This window comes from Anolis sagrei, chromosome 1 (genome assembly GCF_037176765.1).
Source record: "Anolis sagrei isolate rAnoSag1 chromosome 1, rAnoSag1.mat, whole genome shotgun sequence".
In the NCBI taxonomy this organism is placed as follows: Eukaryota; Metazoa; Chordata; class Lepidosauria; order Squamata; family Dactyloidae; genus Anolis; species Anolis sagrei.
The window spans coordinates 232,403,668-232,423,075 of NC_090021.1; the positions used below are offsets into that span (position 1 = coordinate 232,403,668).

At 41.0% G+C, this 19,408-nt stretch overlaps 1 protein-coding gene across 1 annotated transcript; it reads left to right on the forward strand.

The window, feature by feature from the left end:
* Nucleotides 1-2,785: 2,785 nt before the first annotated feature.
* On the forward strand, nt 2,786-19,408 carry LOC132773317 (aldehyde dehydrogenase family 3 member B1-like). The gene is made up of 10 exons (XM_060772517.2): nt 2,786-2,894; nt 7,413-7,575; nt 7,716-7,826; nt 8,852-8,972; nt 9,143-9,228; nt 11,089-11,170; nt 12,290-12,676; nt 13,167-13,333; nt 14,003-14,102; nt 15,830-19,408. Exons 2-10 carry the CDS (start codon nt 7,414-7,416, stop codon nt 16,021-16,023), a joined length of 1,410 nt encoding a protein of 469 aa, XP_060628500.2. The 5' UTR covers nt 2,786-2,894; nt 7,413; the 3' UTR covers nt 16,024-19,408.

Consider the following 19,408-nt stretch of genomic DNA (forward strand, 5'->3'; position numbering starts at 1 on the left):
CGACAGATAAATAGAAAATCTAACAATGCTTGCACATTCGAAATAATGATATATGGATGAAATGTACAAATGCAGTTATACGGTGAAATAAGTGAAGGTGGAATAAGTGCAGTCATGACTGGAGCGGCTCCTTGACTTTAATTTCGGATTATGTGGTTCTTGCTAATTATTGATTTTAATGTTTTCATGCTTTTTAAAGTAGGTTTTAATGTATCTGTTTATTTTATTTTATTATATTGCTGTTTTATGTTTTTACGGCATCGAATTGTTGCCTATTGTAAAGCCACCCTGAGTTCCCTTCAGGGTGAGAAGGGCAGGATATAAATACAATAAATAAATAAAATCCCTCGCACCGGGATTGTGGCGCAGCTGGCTGGGTGTAAGCTGCATCAAGATCACTACTGACCGGAAGGCCATGAGTTCGAAGCCAATCTGGGTCAGAGTGAGCTTCCGACCAATTTTATGTAGCTTGTTGTCGACCTTTGCAACCTGAAAGACAGTTGCATCTGTCAAGTAGGAAATGTAGGTATCACCTATGTGTGGGGAGGCTAATTTAACAAATGTACGAGGCCATACAAAATCTCCAGCAAAGCATGCGCGGAATGCAGAAAGTACTTCATCAGTGCCGCAGATGGATGGTGAAGTGACAGCTCCCCTGGTGGTCAGAAAAGTTGGAATGTTAAATAGCCTCTGACTGTCTGTCTATATGCGTTGTGTGTCTATAGCATTGAATGTTTGCCATGTATGTGTACATTGTAATCTGTCCTGAGTCCCCTGCGGGGCGAGAAGGGCGGAATATAAATACTGTAAATAAATAAATAAATAAATTTGTTCCATTGTCCAAACAGAGTACAAGCTTATAAGACTAGATCAGCCTAGATATGTCTGGATCTTTTTTTAAACAATGATCCATTCACACTACACACCCAAGGACAATTCTTGTAATGGATACAAATCCTGCATCCTATTGGTAATCGGTGTTCAAATAATTATTAACTGTGTTGTCTCTGCTGTACCTTTGAACGGTTACAAAGGGTTCCTGATGAGTAATCACAACCAGGGGTTACAGGGATAATATCATGATTCCAAGTTCTAAATTAGGATGGAGTGGTTAACGCCCTGGAAAAAGTCATCTGCTCAGAGCTGATCTGAAATGAATTGCAAAAGTGCTGGCCATCAAGAGAGATAAGTTTGACATTTAATCCTGCCTCGTTTTGGAAGCTAGGAAGAGTTGGACTTGATCAATACCTGGATGAAAAAAGGACAGAAATCTCCATTTAAACTATGAAAAAAAACCCAGCGTACCCGAAACTTTGGAGAGCTGCTGGTCAGAGCCAATAATGTTTTTGTTGTTATGTGCCTTTAAGGTATTTCCTTCTCAAGATGCGTTTAAGGATTCTTCCACACGACACAACCAGTATATAAAGGCAGAATAACTCGCAATATCTACTTTGAATTGGGGGCCCTTCCACACAGCCCTATATCCCAGAATACCAAGGAAATCCCACATTATCTGAGTGTGGATTCAGATAACCCAGTTCTAAGCAGATATTGTGGAATTTTTGCCTTGCTATTCTGGGATATAGGGCTGTGTGGAAGGGCCCTCAGTTACCTGAGTCCACACTGCCATGTATCCCAGTTCAAAGCAGATATTTTGGGGTTTTATTCAGCCACTAGCCATCTCCTGCCACACGTTGCTGTGGCCCGGTCTGTGTATATGTGTTTTGTGTGCGTATATATGTATGTGTATGTATATTTGCATATATGTGTATATATGTGGTATTGCACATGTGTTGTATATTTTATTTTTTTCATGTTTTAAGTCTCTTCCACTGTCTTTTTCAGTGTTTTTATGAGTGATGGTAACTCATTGGCCTGATAGGTGTATTGTGTCCAAATTTGGTGTCTATCCCTTGGTTTTTGAGTTATGTTAATCCCACAAACGAACATTACATTGGCTTGTTGTAGGTTTTTTTCTGGCTCTATGGCCATGGTCTAGAGGCATTATCTCCTGACGTTTCGCCTGCATCTATGGCAAGCATCCTCAGTGGTAGTGAGGTCTGTTGGAACTAGGAAAAAGGGTTTATATATCTGTGGAATGACCAGGGTGAGACAAAGGACTCTTGTCTGCTGGAGTTAGGTGTGAATGTTTCAACTGACCATCTTGATTAGCATATAATGGCTTTACATTTTTATTTATATAGAAGGTGTAATATCTGCTTTGAACTGGATTATCTGAGTTCACACTCAAATGTGGAATTTTCTGCCTTGATATTCTGGAATATAAGGCTGTGTGGAAGGCCCCCCAGTGGGTTTCCAAAGCTGAGGGGGGATTCAAACCTTGATTTCCAGAATGGCAGTCCAAACCTCAAATCACTGCACTGGCTCTGAATATGAGCCATACTTCATAGGAAGAAAGTGCTAAAGCCAACCAGCATGGCCATGGGAATTGTAGTTTGGAGAGGCCCCAACACTCTATGGCAGTGAAGGCTAAAGACCTTGCAAAGCTACAATTCCTATTATTCCATATTCAATAATGGCAGCTAAAGTTGTGCCAAACTGGCATTAATTCTATAGATATGGGCAAACTTCGGTCCTCCAGGTGTTTTGGACTTCAACCCCCACCATTCCTAACAGCCTACCGGCTGGAGGGCCGCCTGGAGGGCCGAAGTTTGCCCATGCTTTGGTTAGAGCTGGACAAACCCAGAGGCGGAGTCAGCAAGACCGACCAATCAGGAAAAGAGGGGGGGGGGCTGCAGCCTCGGAGGAGCGCGCGAGGGGTGGCCCTTGGCAAAAGGCGCGTGCCCGCGACGGGGGCGGCAGAGAGAGGGAGGGAGAGCCTGGAAGGAGCAGAGCCTACTGCAAAAGAGAGGCCTGGGAGAACCAGCAGGCAGGTAAGGAAGGGGCTGGCTGGCTGGCTGGCTGGTGGTCTCAGCTGTTGCTTTTTCCTATAGTTTACAGCTCTGCCAGCCCTAGTTGTCGAAGCAGGAACCGCTTAGGATGTTTTGCTGCCGGAGGCTGAATAAATGCACTCTCTGTCCTGACTCAATGCTATTGAATCCTGGGAATTGTAGTTTGGTGAGGCACCAGCGTTCTTTGGCAGAGATATTCTAAAGACCTTTTAAAACTACAGCTCCCACGACGGGGTTACACTCCCCCTGAAGACGCAGGTTCGCAGCTTGGGAGTGATCCTGGAGTCCTCGCTGAGCCTGGAACTTCAGATCTCGGAGGTGGCCAGGGGAACTTTTGCACAGTTAAAGCTTGTGCGCCAGCTGTGCCTGTTCCTTGGGAAGTCTGATCTGGCCACGGTGGTCCACGCTCTGGTTACATCCCGAATAGATTACTGTAACGCACTCTACGTGGGGTTGCCTTTGAAGACTGTTCGGAAACTTCAGCTAGTCCAATTAATTAATGTTATTGTTTTGAATCTATTGTGTATTTATGGTTTTATATTGTATTATGTTGTGGTATTGCGGCATCGAATTGTTGCCAGTGTTAGCTGCTCTGAGCCCCCCCCCCCCCCGGAGTTGAGAAAGGTGGGGTAGAAATGTTGTAAATAATACTAATACTACTAATAATAATCCTATAGCATAGTGGTGTCAATCATCATTCATCCCACAGCATATATGTGCCCAGAGTCTATGGAGAAGGCAGTGATCCCCATTGAGCATAGGAGAATTAATACAGGGCCTTTAGACTTATCTGCCAAACGTTGCAGGTGCTACAATTCATAGGATCCTAGAGTTGCAGGAGACTTCGTGGGGCATCCAGTTGTTGCAAGAAACCCCCCAGCTCAGACTTATCACTTGCCTGGGTTTCTGCCAACAGGCTTCTTCTGGTCTCACTGCCAGGGGTTGCCTTCTAAATTGTGGCTAACATATTCCAGCCCCCTGCTAAGAAGTAGGAAAATTGCATTCAAAGCATCCCCGACAGATGGCCATCCAGCCTCTGCTTAAAAGCCTCCAAAGAAGGGGAGCATCCACCAGGATTACATAGCATAGAGACATGGGATTTAAACTGGTGTCAAACCACATTAATTCTGCAATATTGATGCCATACTATGCCAACCAGATTAGATGCGGGTGATTGAGACAGTTTTAAACAGTGTATTTTAATGTCTAGTTAAATGATTTTAATGTTTGTGTATAGTCTATTTATGTATGTGTATAGTCTATTTATGTCCCAGCATTGAATGTTTGCCGTTTATATGTTGTGCTCCGCCCTGAGCCCCCATTGGGGTGAGAAGGACAGAATATAAATGCCCATAAATAAAATAAATAAATAATAAATGTAGATGCATTCATAGGTACACAATCATGTACTTTGCTGCTTGAGGCTATGGAGAGAGCGACACTCCCCCTTGCACTTACCTGAGGCACATCTGTACAATAGAATGAATGCTGTTCGACACAGTGTTGACTGCCATGGCTCAATGCTATTGAATCTTGTTAGTTGTGTAGTTGTATAAAGTCTTTCGCCTTCTCTGCCAAAGAGTGCAAGTGTCTTACCAAACTGCAACTCCCAGGATTCCAGAGCATTAAAATGTCAAACCGCATTATTTCCTTAGTGTTGATGCACTCAAAACAGAAAGTAGGACGAAGCATTGCAATTATGGGATATGACAGTGGGGCATTTGAGAGTGCAGTTGGGGTCCCTTCCACACACCTGAATAAAATGCCATATTATCTGCTTTGAACTGAATACATAGCAGTGTGGACTCAGATAATCCAGTTCAAAGCAGATAATGTGGGATTTTCTGCCATGATATTCTGGGTTATATGGCCCAGACTGGTGAATACAACAGAGTGGGGAAAACACATCATGTATATGAACCATGGGATTTTTCTTTATTTTCTTATAGCCCCAGAGGCTTTCAGAACTGTTTCAGTTAGGCCCCTTCTGCTCAGCACTATATCCCAGGATCTGATCCCATATTATTGCTTTTAACTGGATTATATGAGTCTCCACTGCCAGATAATCTGGAGTAAGCAGATAATCTGGGATCAGATTCTAAAATAGGGTAGAAGGGGCCTTAGAGGAAGGTTAAATCTCCTATTACCGTGAATGTGGTCCCAATCTGTTTTTCTTCCAAATTAAAATTTAATTAAAAATATTTGATGTTGTATCACATTAGGTTTTTAAGTGAAGGCTCTCTAGCCATTGTTGGACTATGACTCACATCATGACACACTTGGGCAGAGAACTGTAGTCCAGCTGAAGGCGTGAAGGACACATGTTTTTCTGTGACCTTAGGCAATTCCAGTTCATGGCAACACTAGGGTGACATTATCACAGGGTTTCCTAAGCATGTTTTGTTCAGAGAGAGTTGACCTTTGTTTTCCTGAGAGAGAGTGGCTTGCCCATGGTCATTCAGTGGGCTTCGATTGTTTAATGGGGATTTAAACCATAATCTTCAGATTCCTAATCCTATCCTCAAACTATTACACCATGTTGGCTCTTTCTTGTGAGTCAATCCAGTTTGACAACACCAAGGAGAAACATAACCAGAGCAGTGCTAGATGATGCCAAAGGCACGCCCCCTATTTCTCTAGTGACCAAGTTCCTGCTACATATTGAATTGGATTGGTATTTGGGAGTTTCCCTGGAGTGAGTTGCACTTATTTTCAAACCTGCCTATATCAGATCATTCACCCTGTCCTGGGAATCTCAAAAACTTTCTCATATTAAGGTGAAGGACGACGCTTGCTCCTAATTGTGTGGGATTTACAGCATTGCCATCGAAGGTTTTATAGCACAATACTTACTTATTTATCACGAAGCAATTCTGACTGTGTCCAATGGGGGCGTCTTCCTAAATGTACCCAAGATTGTCGCCTCACAGTGTAGTTTAATGTATTTCTGTGCAGAAGGCAATGGCAGCAGTTTCTTACAACATGTTGTCCCTCCACGCTTGTGGTTTTGACCTTTACGGATGTGATTATTCATGGATTTGATTAAAATGTTATTTTTAAGAATCTCTAGGTCCTCCAGTGTGATTCTATGTTGCACTTTCTCCAGTTACCCTTTAAAAATATCTTGCGTCAGGAGTGAATTAAGAAACTGCAAGTTGCTTCTGGTGTGCAAGAATTGCCTGTCTGCAAGGACGTTGCCCAGGAGATGCCCGGATGGCTTACCATCCTGTGGGAGACTTCTCTCATGTCCCCACATGAGAAGCTGGAGCTGATAGATGGGAGCTTAACCCACTTCCCAGATTCGAACCACTGACCTTTTGGTCAGCAGTCCTCCTGGCACAAGGGTTTAATTCATTGTGCTACCGGGGGCTCTTCCAGTTATGCTAGTGTTTTTTAGGAATCTGTAGGTTCTCCAATAATTCTTTGTTCGGCTTCTGGTCTTGCTGGAAGATCTAGAAATTCCTAGGTAAATTAAAGAAGCAGTTTCTTGATTTTTTTATTGATTTTTCACTTTCATGGGAATCCTGTGTACCTAACCCCAGTGAGTGTGGAGATTTGACTATACATCAAAACTGTAAGCTATGGGAGCTACAGTCTAAACATATCTAGAAGGTTGCAGGCATCCAACTCTGGCTAAATTCATTGTTGAAGAGCTTCACTTTTGGGTTTGGTAATGGGAAAACAAAGGTGGAAGGAAAGATACTGCCTAAAGTAAAAGTAAGCACACAACTCTATGAATGCAGGTGGGAATTATTGGGTGGTACTACATTTGTAGACTGTCTGCTGCTGGTAACAATGTAGACAGAGGCTTTCATGAAAACGGCTAATGGAATGGCTGGGCTTCCCTGTTCCCTTCCAGGCCCAACGTGGTGAAACACTATTTGCGAAAGTAAGATAATCCTCAAAGAATTTCTGTGAAGCAAAAATGCTGCTGTGGCTCTTTTTAAATAATTCTGTGCACATATTTTCCCTGCTGTGTCAGGAGACTGAGAAACTGTTGAGCAATTGACATTCCCTCCTCTTTCGTAATCTATTCAAGGGTGTGACTCAGTGAGCTGTGTTTCTCTCTCTGGGCCCTTCCACACAGCCATATAACCCAGAATATCAAGGCAGAAAATCCCACAATATCTGCTTTGAACTGGTTTATCTGAGTCTACACTACCATATATTCCAGATCAAAGCAGAAAATGTGGGATTTTATTCAGCTGTCTGGAAGGAATCTTAGTGTTTTCTTCAGAAATATTTATATTTTAAAATTGTTTTTACTCACTTTGAGAATTTAATTATATTGTAATTGAGGATGTGAACTGTTGTCTGTATCAAATGTTTCTAAACCACCTTGAATTCCAAAACTGGAGAAAAGGTGGCAGCAGCAACAGCAACAATTGTGGCTTCCTCCCTTTGGCATGGTGTTGATATCAAGTGATCCACAGGTTCATGCATATGTAGCAACCATGTTTTGTATCCCATTTATTCTCTGGTCCCCTTCTTTCCCCTCAGCATGAATCCCTATTCGGACCGGCTGGAGAGCCTACGTGCAGCATGGTTATCGGGAAAGACACGCCCGATAGAATATCGGAAAAAGCAACTGGAGGCATTGGGACGCTTCTTGGATGAGAAGAAAAGTGATCTTTTCCATGCCTTACATGAGGATTTGCGTAAAGTGAGTGAGACTGTTTAGTAAATGACAATAACTCTCCTCCGAGTCAGTGGCACCACAGAAATTGCTGCGTGCACTGGTGCCCTTGAGCCCAAGGTGGACCCCACTGATGCACTTTCTCTTTTTTTCTGCCTTCCCCACAGTCTGCTTTTGAATCTGAGATTTCTGAAGTTGGCTTTACAAAGAATGAAGTGATGGAAGCCCTTAACAATCTGGACTATTGGACGAAGGATGAATATACGAGCAAGAACCTAGTAAGGAGAGCAGTGTTGGAGAAGAGGAAATGTGACATTGCATGAGAAAAAGAGAGGTCCCATGTTTTATGGAGGGAAAGATGACATAAGCTGTGCTATCTCATTAAAGAGGGTTCCTCAGTATCATTGCCCTATGAAAGCAATGTGTTGCCCATATTGAGCAACTGCTTGGGTTTTACCTGCATTTGTGGTGCAACTGTCTGCTTCTACAGCTGCAGTTGCAACTCCCTCACTATTGTTTCTGATGGCTGGGGCTCCTGGGAGTTGTGTTCCAGCAATATCAGATGGGCTTGATCTGTATATTTGGAAAGATGGCAGGGTGGGTCCCAAACGGTGGTTTTCTTCAAGCAGCTAATCCCTAGCAGTGACATAACCTTCTGTGAAACAGATAATGTTTCAATTGCATTTAATAAAAACACATCTGGACCTCAGTTTAATTCCAGTCAAACCGTACTGTCTTAGTAAGGGGTGAGCAACCAATAGTCTCCAACTGTAGTTGGATTGCAACTTCCATCAACATAGCATCTGTATTGAAATATGCTAGGAATTACACTTCAAACACAGCTAGAATGACATAGATGTCCACCTATGTCTTATAAAATTATCATTAAATTAAAACTGTAATTTGGCATTCTGTATTTGTAATATGAATGTAAAACCTACATGATCCAAAATTCATCTGAGTTTATGTTGTTATTTTATGAGAAGGAGCACTTAATATTCTGTACTGCTGGGTCCCATATTGTTGAACTAATTGCACAATAGATAGCAAAGCCTTATCTCATCTGCTCTGTAACAGTCAATTAGTCTCCAAATCAAAGGTGAGAGAATCCTATAAATTTGCTTGGGGGATAATAGAAGACAACAGAGGGGTAGTCTTCATGTTACCATGATCAAAGACAGTACACTTCTAGTGAGCCCTTACTTTTGAGGCCAAAGGAAAACTTTTGTTACTACAACCTATGTTTTTTTTTTAGTTTGCTGCACTTGCTTCTTGAATGTTTCATGTTCTCTATTCCTTGTAGGCCACAAAGTTTGACAGTGCCTTCATCCGCAAGGACCCCTTTGGTGTGGTGCTCATCATTTCTGCTTACAACTATCCCATCAACCTTGCCTTAGTGCCATTGGTGGGGGCCATTGCAGCTGGTGAGTGGGAAACCATTTTCAGGGCTTCCATCTAGTGTTCCTCACCTGTACCCCTAGAATAATTTCCCTTGGACTGCTGATCTCACTTGTGGGCTGGTTGATTGCCTGGTTCCAGGCATGGGATAAATTTATATCTCTTCCTACCCTTGTAATGTGTTCTTTACTTCCAGGGAATTGTGTGGTTCTGAAACCTTCTGAGATAAGCAGCTCTACTGAACGGGTCCTCACTGAAGCATTGCCTTCCTATCTTGACCCAGTGAGTTTATCACAACCAAGTCTTCCTTATTATTTTTATCCAGATATTTCATTTGGCTACAGCCCCAGCCAGCTTGGTCAGAAATTCTTGGAGCTGAATTCTTGGTCCAATATGCTTGGAGGACCAGAGGTTGGAAAGCACTCCTCTAAAGACCATGGGTCTTGTCCAATCTTGGACGCTAAGCAGGGTTGGCCCTGGTTAATACATGGATGTTCACTTCTAAGTATTTCCTAAGAAACCCCTCTGTAATTCACAGGGTCTCTTGCACTCCAGCCATGGGACACCTTTTCACACAGACACCATGCAGGGACAAGAGAATCCACTAAGTAAAGTATATTAAGAAAAATATAGAAGATAAGAAGAAGCACAATAAAAAGAATCATCAAAAATCCAAAGGACAAATGCAGAAACTCCAAAGTTGTTGAGCATAGGTGACAATCAGTTTCATGATTCAGATCATGAGACTCCGCTTTCAAAAACTCATTCAAAAACTTGGAACTGCGCTTTGAGTCAATACAATGAAGCAAGGCAAAATCCATACACTTGATCAAAGTTTTATTTATTTATTTCAAACATTTATATCCTATTCTTCTCACCCTGGGAAGAGGACTCAGGGTGGCTCACAACTGGAAACCATTAGATGCCAAACACAGCAATTATAATTTAAGTCCGAGGTCTGTCCATTGTCAATCACCTAAGTAATTTGCCTTATTTTCACTGTGTCTGCTGCTCGAATGCTTGGTCCCACAACCATGTTTTAAGTTTATATCCAGAACCTGAGAACAAAACTGAGAATAAACCAGACCAAAAACCATGAAGGCATGAACGGGAATTAAAATCTAAGAACCTGAAACCTAAACAAACAAACATGAACAAGACCCAATATCCAGAAACTTGAACATTGAAGCAAGACAGTGGAATGTAAGGGTTGTTCCCATTGAAATGCAATGTTGTTCTCACAAAGAGTGGTCTGCATGGAGCCCACTTAAAAGCCTCAATTCCCTCCCATGACATCACTTCTCGTACACCTGGTTCTTCGCAAAGCTGCTGGGAAAAGCGAGTCTGCCTCTCTTTCATATTCCTGTGGCGCAACTGCAGCTGCTCTGATAAAGGGGAAAACCCACACTCCCCCACATTCCTCTCAGGAACAAACTCTGACAGAGTCTCATGGGAACAGATTTCACTTTCTGAGAACTACCAGGAGGTTCACTAACACATCTCCCCATGCCAATTCCACCCCCTCCCCCAAACCCCCTCCTGAGACCCCACAAAATCATCTTCTTCATCCTCTGAAGCATCAGATTCTTCACAAATCATAACAGGGTCACAATAAGTTGACAGATAACTTGTAGATACATTCACATATAGTCCCACCCTGTGAGAGTTTGGAAAAAGTTAAGGATCCTGGCAAAAAGCCACATGCCTAGAATTATTACCTCCTTGCCTGCTTTAACAACCTTTGAGTGATCTTCCAGATGAAATGGGGCTTCTAAAACACAGTGATCTCAAGTCTGGGCCTATAATTTCTACCAGCATACTAAATCTGATTTAAAAAAAAATCTGCCTCACGTCCTTGCTGTAATACTGTAGAAGCATTAGTGATCTGCACGTGGTTAACAAATTGCACATGGAGAATAATTTCTTTCTGATCAGGGATAGAAACTATAGCACTCCAAATGCTATTGACTCCATCTCTCGGCATTCACCATTGGCTGTCTGTTTAGAGCTGCTGGGTGCTGCAGTTCGAAATCCAGAGGGCTGCTCAGTTCTCACCGTGGTTTAAATGAACATGAGACTGTGTGTTTTATTTCTTCTTACAAATTCAAAAATGGTCCTTCTTCTCTTATCCCTATTCCTTAGGAAACATTTGCTGTGGTGACAGGTGGGCCAGAAGAGACAACAAAATTACTGGAGAACAAGTTTGATTATATATTTTTCACAGGTAACCTGATTCTTTACATTTCTGTTGTTTTCATTTCCTTCTTATTCTGAATATTGTCATTTTCCTCATAATCCTGTAGGGTAATTGATTGGAAATATACCATAAATATGTATTAAACTTTCTTGAGCTGAATTGTACTGATAGTACTTAGCACAAAACCATTACTAGTGCTAAATAGTGTATATATTCATGTACAAGTCTAGAAATGTTAAAAAATGATCTGAAAATCTGGATCATTTTATTCACTGCTCATTGTAACTACTGCGGCTTCATTATGGTCAAAAAGAACTATTTCTGAGTAGAGTAACCAACAGCAAAAACCTTAAAAGAACCTTAAAAAAGAGAGCACTGACCATCCTCCCTTCTCTTTTTGATGCAGTGCTGCTTCTGGCCTTTTTAAATGCCTTGAAAGGGAAAGTGATGGTGGTAGTGGCTGGCCACATAAGGTGCTGCTGCCATTTTTTTCACTCTGAAGAATAACCCTCAACTTATCCATAGTTAATATCAAACTCTATAATTTCAGCTCCAAAAGCTGCCCTCAATGAGGTTGACTTATACTCTATTTGATATGACTATTATTATTATTATTATTGTTTGTATTTATGTCCCTTCAGATTGTTGATCAACTCACGACATCACTTTGCATTTCATGGTTTTCTTAAATTAGTTTTTAGAAGAGGTTTGGCAGTGCCTTCAGGTGAAAAATAAGTTACAACACCAGAAATTCCTTGGTGGTCCCCCACTCAAGTACTAACTAGGCCCCACCCTTCTTAGCTTCCCAGATCAGAGGGCCTCCAGTGCCTTCAGGGCATTTAGGGTTAAATGTTAGCCAGTGCAGTCAGCTGTCCATATTTGCTGGAAGCAGACCATACAATTGAACTGGACCAGTCTTAGAATAGGATTAGGATTATGTGATTTTAATTGGTGTTTTAATTCTATGTTTTTAATGGGTTTGGTTTTAATGTTTTTGTTTATTTACGGATGTATTTATATATGCCATAATTCTTTTAAAAGCATATATTTTGATATCTTACATGCAAAATCTAGGGTTGACATTCGGGTGAAGGCACTTACATAGGTCTCTTTGTGACTGCCCCATATCTTGCCATTCCTCTGTAGGGAGTCACAACGTAGCAAAGATTGTTATGACTGCAGCAGCCCAACATGTGACACCATTGACTCTGGAGCTAGGAGGCAAAAATCCCTGCTATGTGGATGAATCCTGCAATTTCCAGAATGCAGCCAACCGGATAGTGTGGGGAAAGTTCTTCAATGCTGGCCAAACCTGTATTGCACCAGATTATGTGATCTGTAGCATTACAACACGGGAGAAGTTGGTGCCTTGCCTGCAGAATGCCATCCATGAATTCTATGGCTCCAATCCTCGAGAGTCACCTGACTTTGGCCGCATGGTTAACAACAAGAATTTCCAGCGTGTCCGAGCATTGCTGAAGTCTGGCCAAGTGGCCATAGGTGGCGAAACAGACGAGTCTGACTGTTACATTGGTGAGCAAGTGGCTTGATCTTTGCGTGAAAAAGAATGGGCTGAAATGACGGATCCTCTCTGCTGTAACTATTTTGGGGGCTGTTTCCAAAGGGTCTGGTGAAGGACATGGGGCCTTCAAGGTCTCATAAGAGTTCATCTACCATTTGCTTTAGTGAGTACTGCTACTGGAGAAGATCATAAGGGTTATTTATTTAGCAGTTTTGTATACCGGTCTTCTCACCTCCATCAAGGGACTCGGGTCGGTTTCCAACATCAATATTACTAACAATCATTAAAAACATTGTATTCCAAATTACACTAAGACAGTAAAAGCAAAATACAGTCATTGGTTACAGTCCAATAACATCTAGAAGCCCACATCTCTTTCTGACCCTGAGTCCTCCATGGGTGGATTTGTGCATCTAAGATGGAATGATAAGGTCATGGTTAAATGGGAGCTGTATGTCACATATAGCATGACATGTCTTGATATGATTTTCCTGTCCGCAGCCCCCACAGTGCTAGTTGATGTGAAAGAGGGGGAGCCAGTCATGAAGGAGGAGGTCTTTGGGCCCATCTTGCCCATCTTCACTGTGGCTGATTTGGATGAGGCCATTCAGTTCATCAAGCGCAGAGACCCCCCACTGGCTGCCTATGCTTTCTCTTCCAACTCCAAGGTATGTGTTGAGGCTTAAAGATCACTGTGTCCAGGAAACTTGAGCATGAGCCCTGTCCAAATGTCCAGCTTCTGTTATTTCTTGACAGTTTGATATCCAGTTATTAACCAATACTGACCCTGTTAGGTTTCTGGTTCACACAGGATCTGCTGCCTTTAGGCAGAAATAAATAGTAGCGACATCTCAACTGTGGTGGAAATCTCTATATGCACCTTTGAAGTTAATCAGGATGTTTGATTGAAATACTAGAATTCCTCAACCTTTTTAGTAATACAGAGGGGCAGGGCCCCTGTATTACTAAAATCATCACCGTACATTGAAATATTTTGAAATATAATAATAAAAGTAATGTGTACATGCAATTATAGGCAGAACTGAATAGAATGTCACTATTTAAAACCAAATGAAGTCAAATTTGAATTTATATATTAATATACTGTTGACAGTTTCATTTATTTTGTATTCATGTTCTTTATTACACTATTTGTTGAACTAGATTCTGGTATTTTCCTGTTATGTGTGTGATATTATCTTTGACTATATGCCATGTATGTTACCTCATGGATTGTAAGGTGTCCCCTTTTACCAAACTGGAAATCTTCTTCCTTTTGTATGGAAGATCAAGGACAGGGTTCCTAATAACAATTGTGTTCTTGTTAATTCCTACAGGTTGTGAATCAGGTACTCGATTCCACCAGCAGCGGTGGCTTTTGTGGCAATGATATCTTGATGCATATGACACTGGTCTCTTTACCATTTGGTGGCATTGGTATGATTACTTCTGTATCTTACAACAATTTTTATTACCTGCTTTTGCATTAATCCTTCCCTTTAATCTGTTTAACGTATGAGAATGGATGAACTTTCTATTTGTCACATTTGTTTCTGGGACAAGGAGGAGTAGAGTCTTCTAGGTTAGCCACACTGGCAGATCATAGACAAAAATACAACAAATGTATTAATTGCAACCAATTGTGTTGTGCCAACTTGCAAGCAGTTAAGCTTGTTTCTATGTAGAATCCAAAAGGTACTTTCTGATGGATCTTCTTCATCTTGGAGAGAAGTGACCAGTGGGGTGCCACAGGGTTTTGTCCTAGGCCCAGAACTGTTCAACATCTTTATTAATGACTTGGATGGTGGAGTAGAAAGTGTACTTATCAAATTTGCAGATGACACCAAATTGGGAGGGGTAGCTAATATTCCAGAGGACAGGATCAGGATCCAAAATAACCTTAACAGATTAGAGAGCTAGACTAAAACTAATAAAATGAATTTGAACAGGGAGAAATGCATGCTACTACACTATGGCAATAAAAATGAAATGCACAGCTATAGGATGGGTGACACCTGGCTCTACATCACTAAATGTGAAAGGGATCTACACATTTAGTTGGGAACTACCGATTCAGGCTAAACCTGAGTTGGTAATTTGTTGGTGTTAAAAATTAATACAATTCTAGATTGCAACATTAGGAGTATGGTGTCTATATAAAACTAACAGTGCCACTCTATTCTGCTTTGGGTAGACCCCACCTGGATTACTGTGTCCAGTTTTGGACACTACAATTCAAGAAGGATATCAAAAAGCTAGAATGTGTCAGGAGAAGTCTAACCAATGTAGTAAATGGTCAGGAGTAGCTTAAGGAGCTGGGTATGTTTAGCTTGGAGGAAAGAAGTCTGAGGGATGACATGATAACTTTATTTAAATATTTGAAAGGATGTCGTATTGGGAAGGGAAGCAAGTTTGTTTTCTGCTGTTCCAGAAACTGGGACACACAGCAATGGATTCAGACTACAGAAAAAGAAATTCCACCTCAACATTAGGAAAAACTTCCTGATTGTAAGAGGTGTTGGAAGAGGAGTATATCAGAATGTGATGGAATCTCCATCTTTTGAGGGTTTAAACAGAAGCTGGGTTGACCTGTGTTGGGGTTGATCTTACTGCCCATCAGAAGAAAAATGGGTAAAGTGTTGTCCTCAGAAATTTCCTGGAACTTATGACTTTTCATTCCCACCAAAATTTCCCTTTTTCCTACAAACTTTTATAAAAGATGGAATGGACTCTCGGTGATTCATCTTCTGTGTTGGTTTCAGGTCCCCTTCTTGCATAATTTAACCTGTACGTATAACTGCATAATTTTTTCAACACAGAAGTAAAATTCAAGCCACTTCCAGTATTGTTTTGCTTTATGTTTTTGGCAGTCTGTATGGCCCCTCATGGGCCCTGAGGCTAAAAAGATTGTCCCTGGACTCACTGAAGTTGCCACCTGCTAGCTTATATGGACACTTGCAGGGCCCAAAAGGGGTGGAGTCCAGAAAATAGCATACCCGGTAAACATTAAGGGTTGTAGAGAAGACACTCTGTGTGAAGTCTCCTTCCACCTTGTCTAGATGAAAAAGAACAGAACAAAGAACTGCCGAGGTTATGGAGTAAATTGGAAAGCTTTTCCAGAGAGCAGATTTTGACTGGCATGTTTTCTTCTTGTTGTGTTTTAGGATACAGTGGCTTTGGCAAGTACCATGGCAAGTTTACCTTTGAAACATTCACTCACTATCGCGCCTCCCTCCTGCGCAGCATGGGTATGGAGTCATTCAACACTCTGCGCTATCCTCCATATGCTAACCGCAACTTGGGGCTGCTGGTTTCTGCCACAGCAGTCCGTCGCAAGGGCATGTGCACTCTGCTGTGAGCACTCTTGAACAGCACAGAGCTTGTGCACCAGGAGCTATGCAATGGAGAGGAAAGATAATTTTTGGAGACTCTGTGCCTTCACTTCCTTCATTCCCTGGATGGACCATACAAGGACAATGCCTTCTGTGAAAGCCTATTCCCTCATCTTGATTTCTTATCCCATGCTGTCTTTCAGCATTATTAGTCCACTACAAGCCTACAGATACATAAGCAATGAGGAATACATGACCCTCCCTAGATGTTGTTGAACTACAATTCAACTCTCATTATTGGTGCTGATGTTTAGAGCTGACAGGAGTAGCAGTCCAAAAAGTATCTGGAGATCCACATCTATCCCCAACCTTAATGTACTCACTATTCCTTCACTGAATTTTCTGTCATTAGGGTCACCAGTTAATTGAGTATGAACATGCGTAAAGCTTTTGTATTAGGTTCAAACCAGAGACTAATTTTCTTTTCAGTACAGTTTTATGATGCAAATTCTGATTCAGTATTTGTGAATATTAGATTTTTGCAAAATCTTCCTTAAGTTGAACTATTGGATCTCTAAGGAACTGTTTTGGTTTCCACTCTGCGAGAAATGAAGCATGTCAATTAAATAAATGACAACTCTTTGTCATTTGTTTTGTAACTTCTACAGAATATAGATGTTTTATTTGGAGAACAGTAAAATAGAGTTGGGGATGTATGTTGTTGGGGATAAAGATAACACCTGTTCAAAGGGTACTCAACGCTGCATCCAGAAAAGGAATCAGCTGCAATAATGCCACATAGCATAACTAGTTCCTCCAAAATATATACCAAAAAGTAAAACAAAGCAAAAACTAATACAAATCAAGTTTAGTGACCAAAACATTGTTTTCAGTCACTGGCCATTCTTGGGGCTTTATGATAGACTCCAAATGTCACATCAGGATCTTTCTTGGCAATCAAAATTGTAACTCTAGCCTAGAGTTTTGAGGGCAAACTGAATTCTAGATTCTTGAAAAATCTAGGTTTTTTGCTGAAAGACTAAGGCCTCACAAGTATTACAGAGGAGGGTGTTTCTCATTATTTCCCAGAGCTGAGGACAAAGGTGACATGGGCATGAGCTTACAAATTCTCCATATTTCTGTATACAAGTGCAGTTGAAATTATACTGTATATCCTGGCTTTCTAACTAGTTAAGGACTTGTAAAGGTCATACAGTTTCACAAATTTAAAAAGAACATTCCAGTCTAGGAGATAATGAGCAACATCTATATTGCTACCAACTCATAGAATCCATCACATTGTATTATGTTAATTCTATTACCAATCCTAAACCCCAAATTCAAAGACAGAAAGACAGAAATTAATTACTTATTTGCTGCCATGAAAACATGGCTGGACCTAGCTTTTCATTTCTCCAGACAACAGATGAACACAATCTAAAAGTTGTGTCCAGTTACGACATTACACGAAATCTTGAGGTTCATTTCTTCTATCATGAGATATGCAAAATACTTTAAACCAGCTAAAATGGCTTCTTATCAAATACTTTTTAGAAAATGTATTGAGCATTAGACTGGTTTTATGGATTGTGATGTATAATTGACTGTTTTAATTGTTTTATAATTGCTTTTTTAAATCTTGTTTTTATCTTATTGTTTGTGTAGGCATCAAATTTGAGCCTTTTTGTAAGCCGCCCTGAGTCCCCCCTCGGGAATTGAGAAGGGCGGGGTAGAAATGCGTGAAATAATAAATAAATAAATAAATCAGGCTTAATTAGATAAGGAGCCAAAAATATATGTTCAATATCTCTTATATCTCTTATCCAACATCCTTGGGATCAGAAGTGTTTGGATTTGCATATACTTACATAATGCACTATCTTAGAGATGGGACCCAAATCTAAACACAAAATTCATTTATGTTTCATATGTACCCTATACATATAGACTGAGGGCAATTTTATACAATATTTTTAAATAATTTTGTGCATGAAACAAGTTTGTGAACACTGAACCATTAAAAAGCAAAAAAGAGAGAAAAAATCAGTCTCTTAGCCACCCATGTAGACAATTTCATATTTCAGAGTATTTCAGGATAAGAAATGCTTAACCTGTATTAAAAGCAATGGCTGCTATATTTTGCAGATTTACCTAAGCAAAGCAGTCCAAAATTGCTTGCTAGTTTTGCAGCTCTTCTGATGTCTGCAGTGGAGTATCCATTGGCTTGTAATGCCCAGTTCAGGTGGTTCATTTCGTCTTGGAGGAGGTGGGCTTCACAGATTCTTTTTGCACGGTCTGCCAGGGCTTTTATGGTGGTTCTTTTTTAAACTTTGGCATTAAAACATTCACACCTATCTCCAACAGACAAGAGTTCTTTCTCCCACCCTGGACTTTCCACAGATATATAAACCCAATTTTCCTAGTTTCCAACAGACCTCACGACCTCTGAGGATGTCTGCCATAGATGCAGGCGAAACCTCAGGAGAGAATGCTTCTAGAACATGGCCATACAGCTTGACAAACCTACAACAACCCAAGAATGATGAATCTCGCAGTCCCACATCTTCTGGAGGGCCGTCCCATTCCCAAACTTAAATGGTCTCTGTTTCATCTGCTTTCAGTGGCCAGCAGATGGTGCCACTGCAACATTAATTGATTTGTGAGTTTCCTGACAGCTTTTTCTAATCAACCATCAGAGGCCTATATTTGACCTTACTTTCTAAGATTCCATATTCCATGAATACACTATGTTTGTATTTTGGGTTTTGTATAGAACTTGAATTGTACAAACATCTTCAGTGGCTCTTTTAGCTTTACCCAACATATTCATAGTGCATCATCAGTACTTTATATTCCAGAGATATGACAGCCAGAGTCAATGTTGCAATTGCCAAAGGAATGCTACTGCATGTGAGCTCCTGTACAACCTGAATCTGGTCATAGGGGAACCTATGACCAGAAGGGATCTTTTAATGTGTCTCCACTTTACCTCCATCCCATTAGGTGCTTAGGGCAGAGTTTCTCAAACTGTGCTCCCCCAGATGTTTTGGACGTCAACTCCCGCAGTTCCTAACAGCTGGTAAGCTGGCTGGGATTTCTGGGAGCTGAAGTCCAAAACATCTGGGGGCACAGTTTGGAAAACACTAGCTTAGGATACAGGAATTGGATACGGAGAATCAACACATGACTCAAATCATGTACTGAGCTCTGTTCTGTGTTACAGGTCAGGTAGGAGTGTTTCACAGAGAAGGCCTACAAAAACATCCCTGTGACAATTGAAATGAGCAGTAGACCTGGTATTAATTTAGAAATATTATTATTGTTCATTATTTGCGTTTTCGGTTTTATTTTATGTAATTGTTGTTTTGGGCTTGGCCTCATGTAAGCTGCACCAAGTCCCCATCGGGGAGA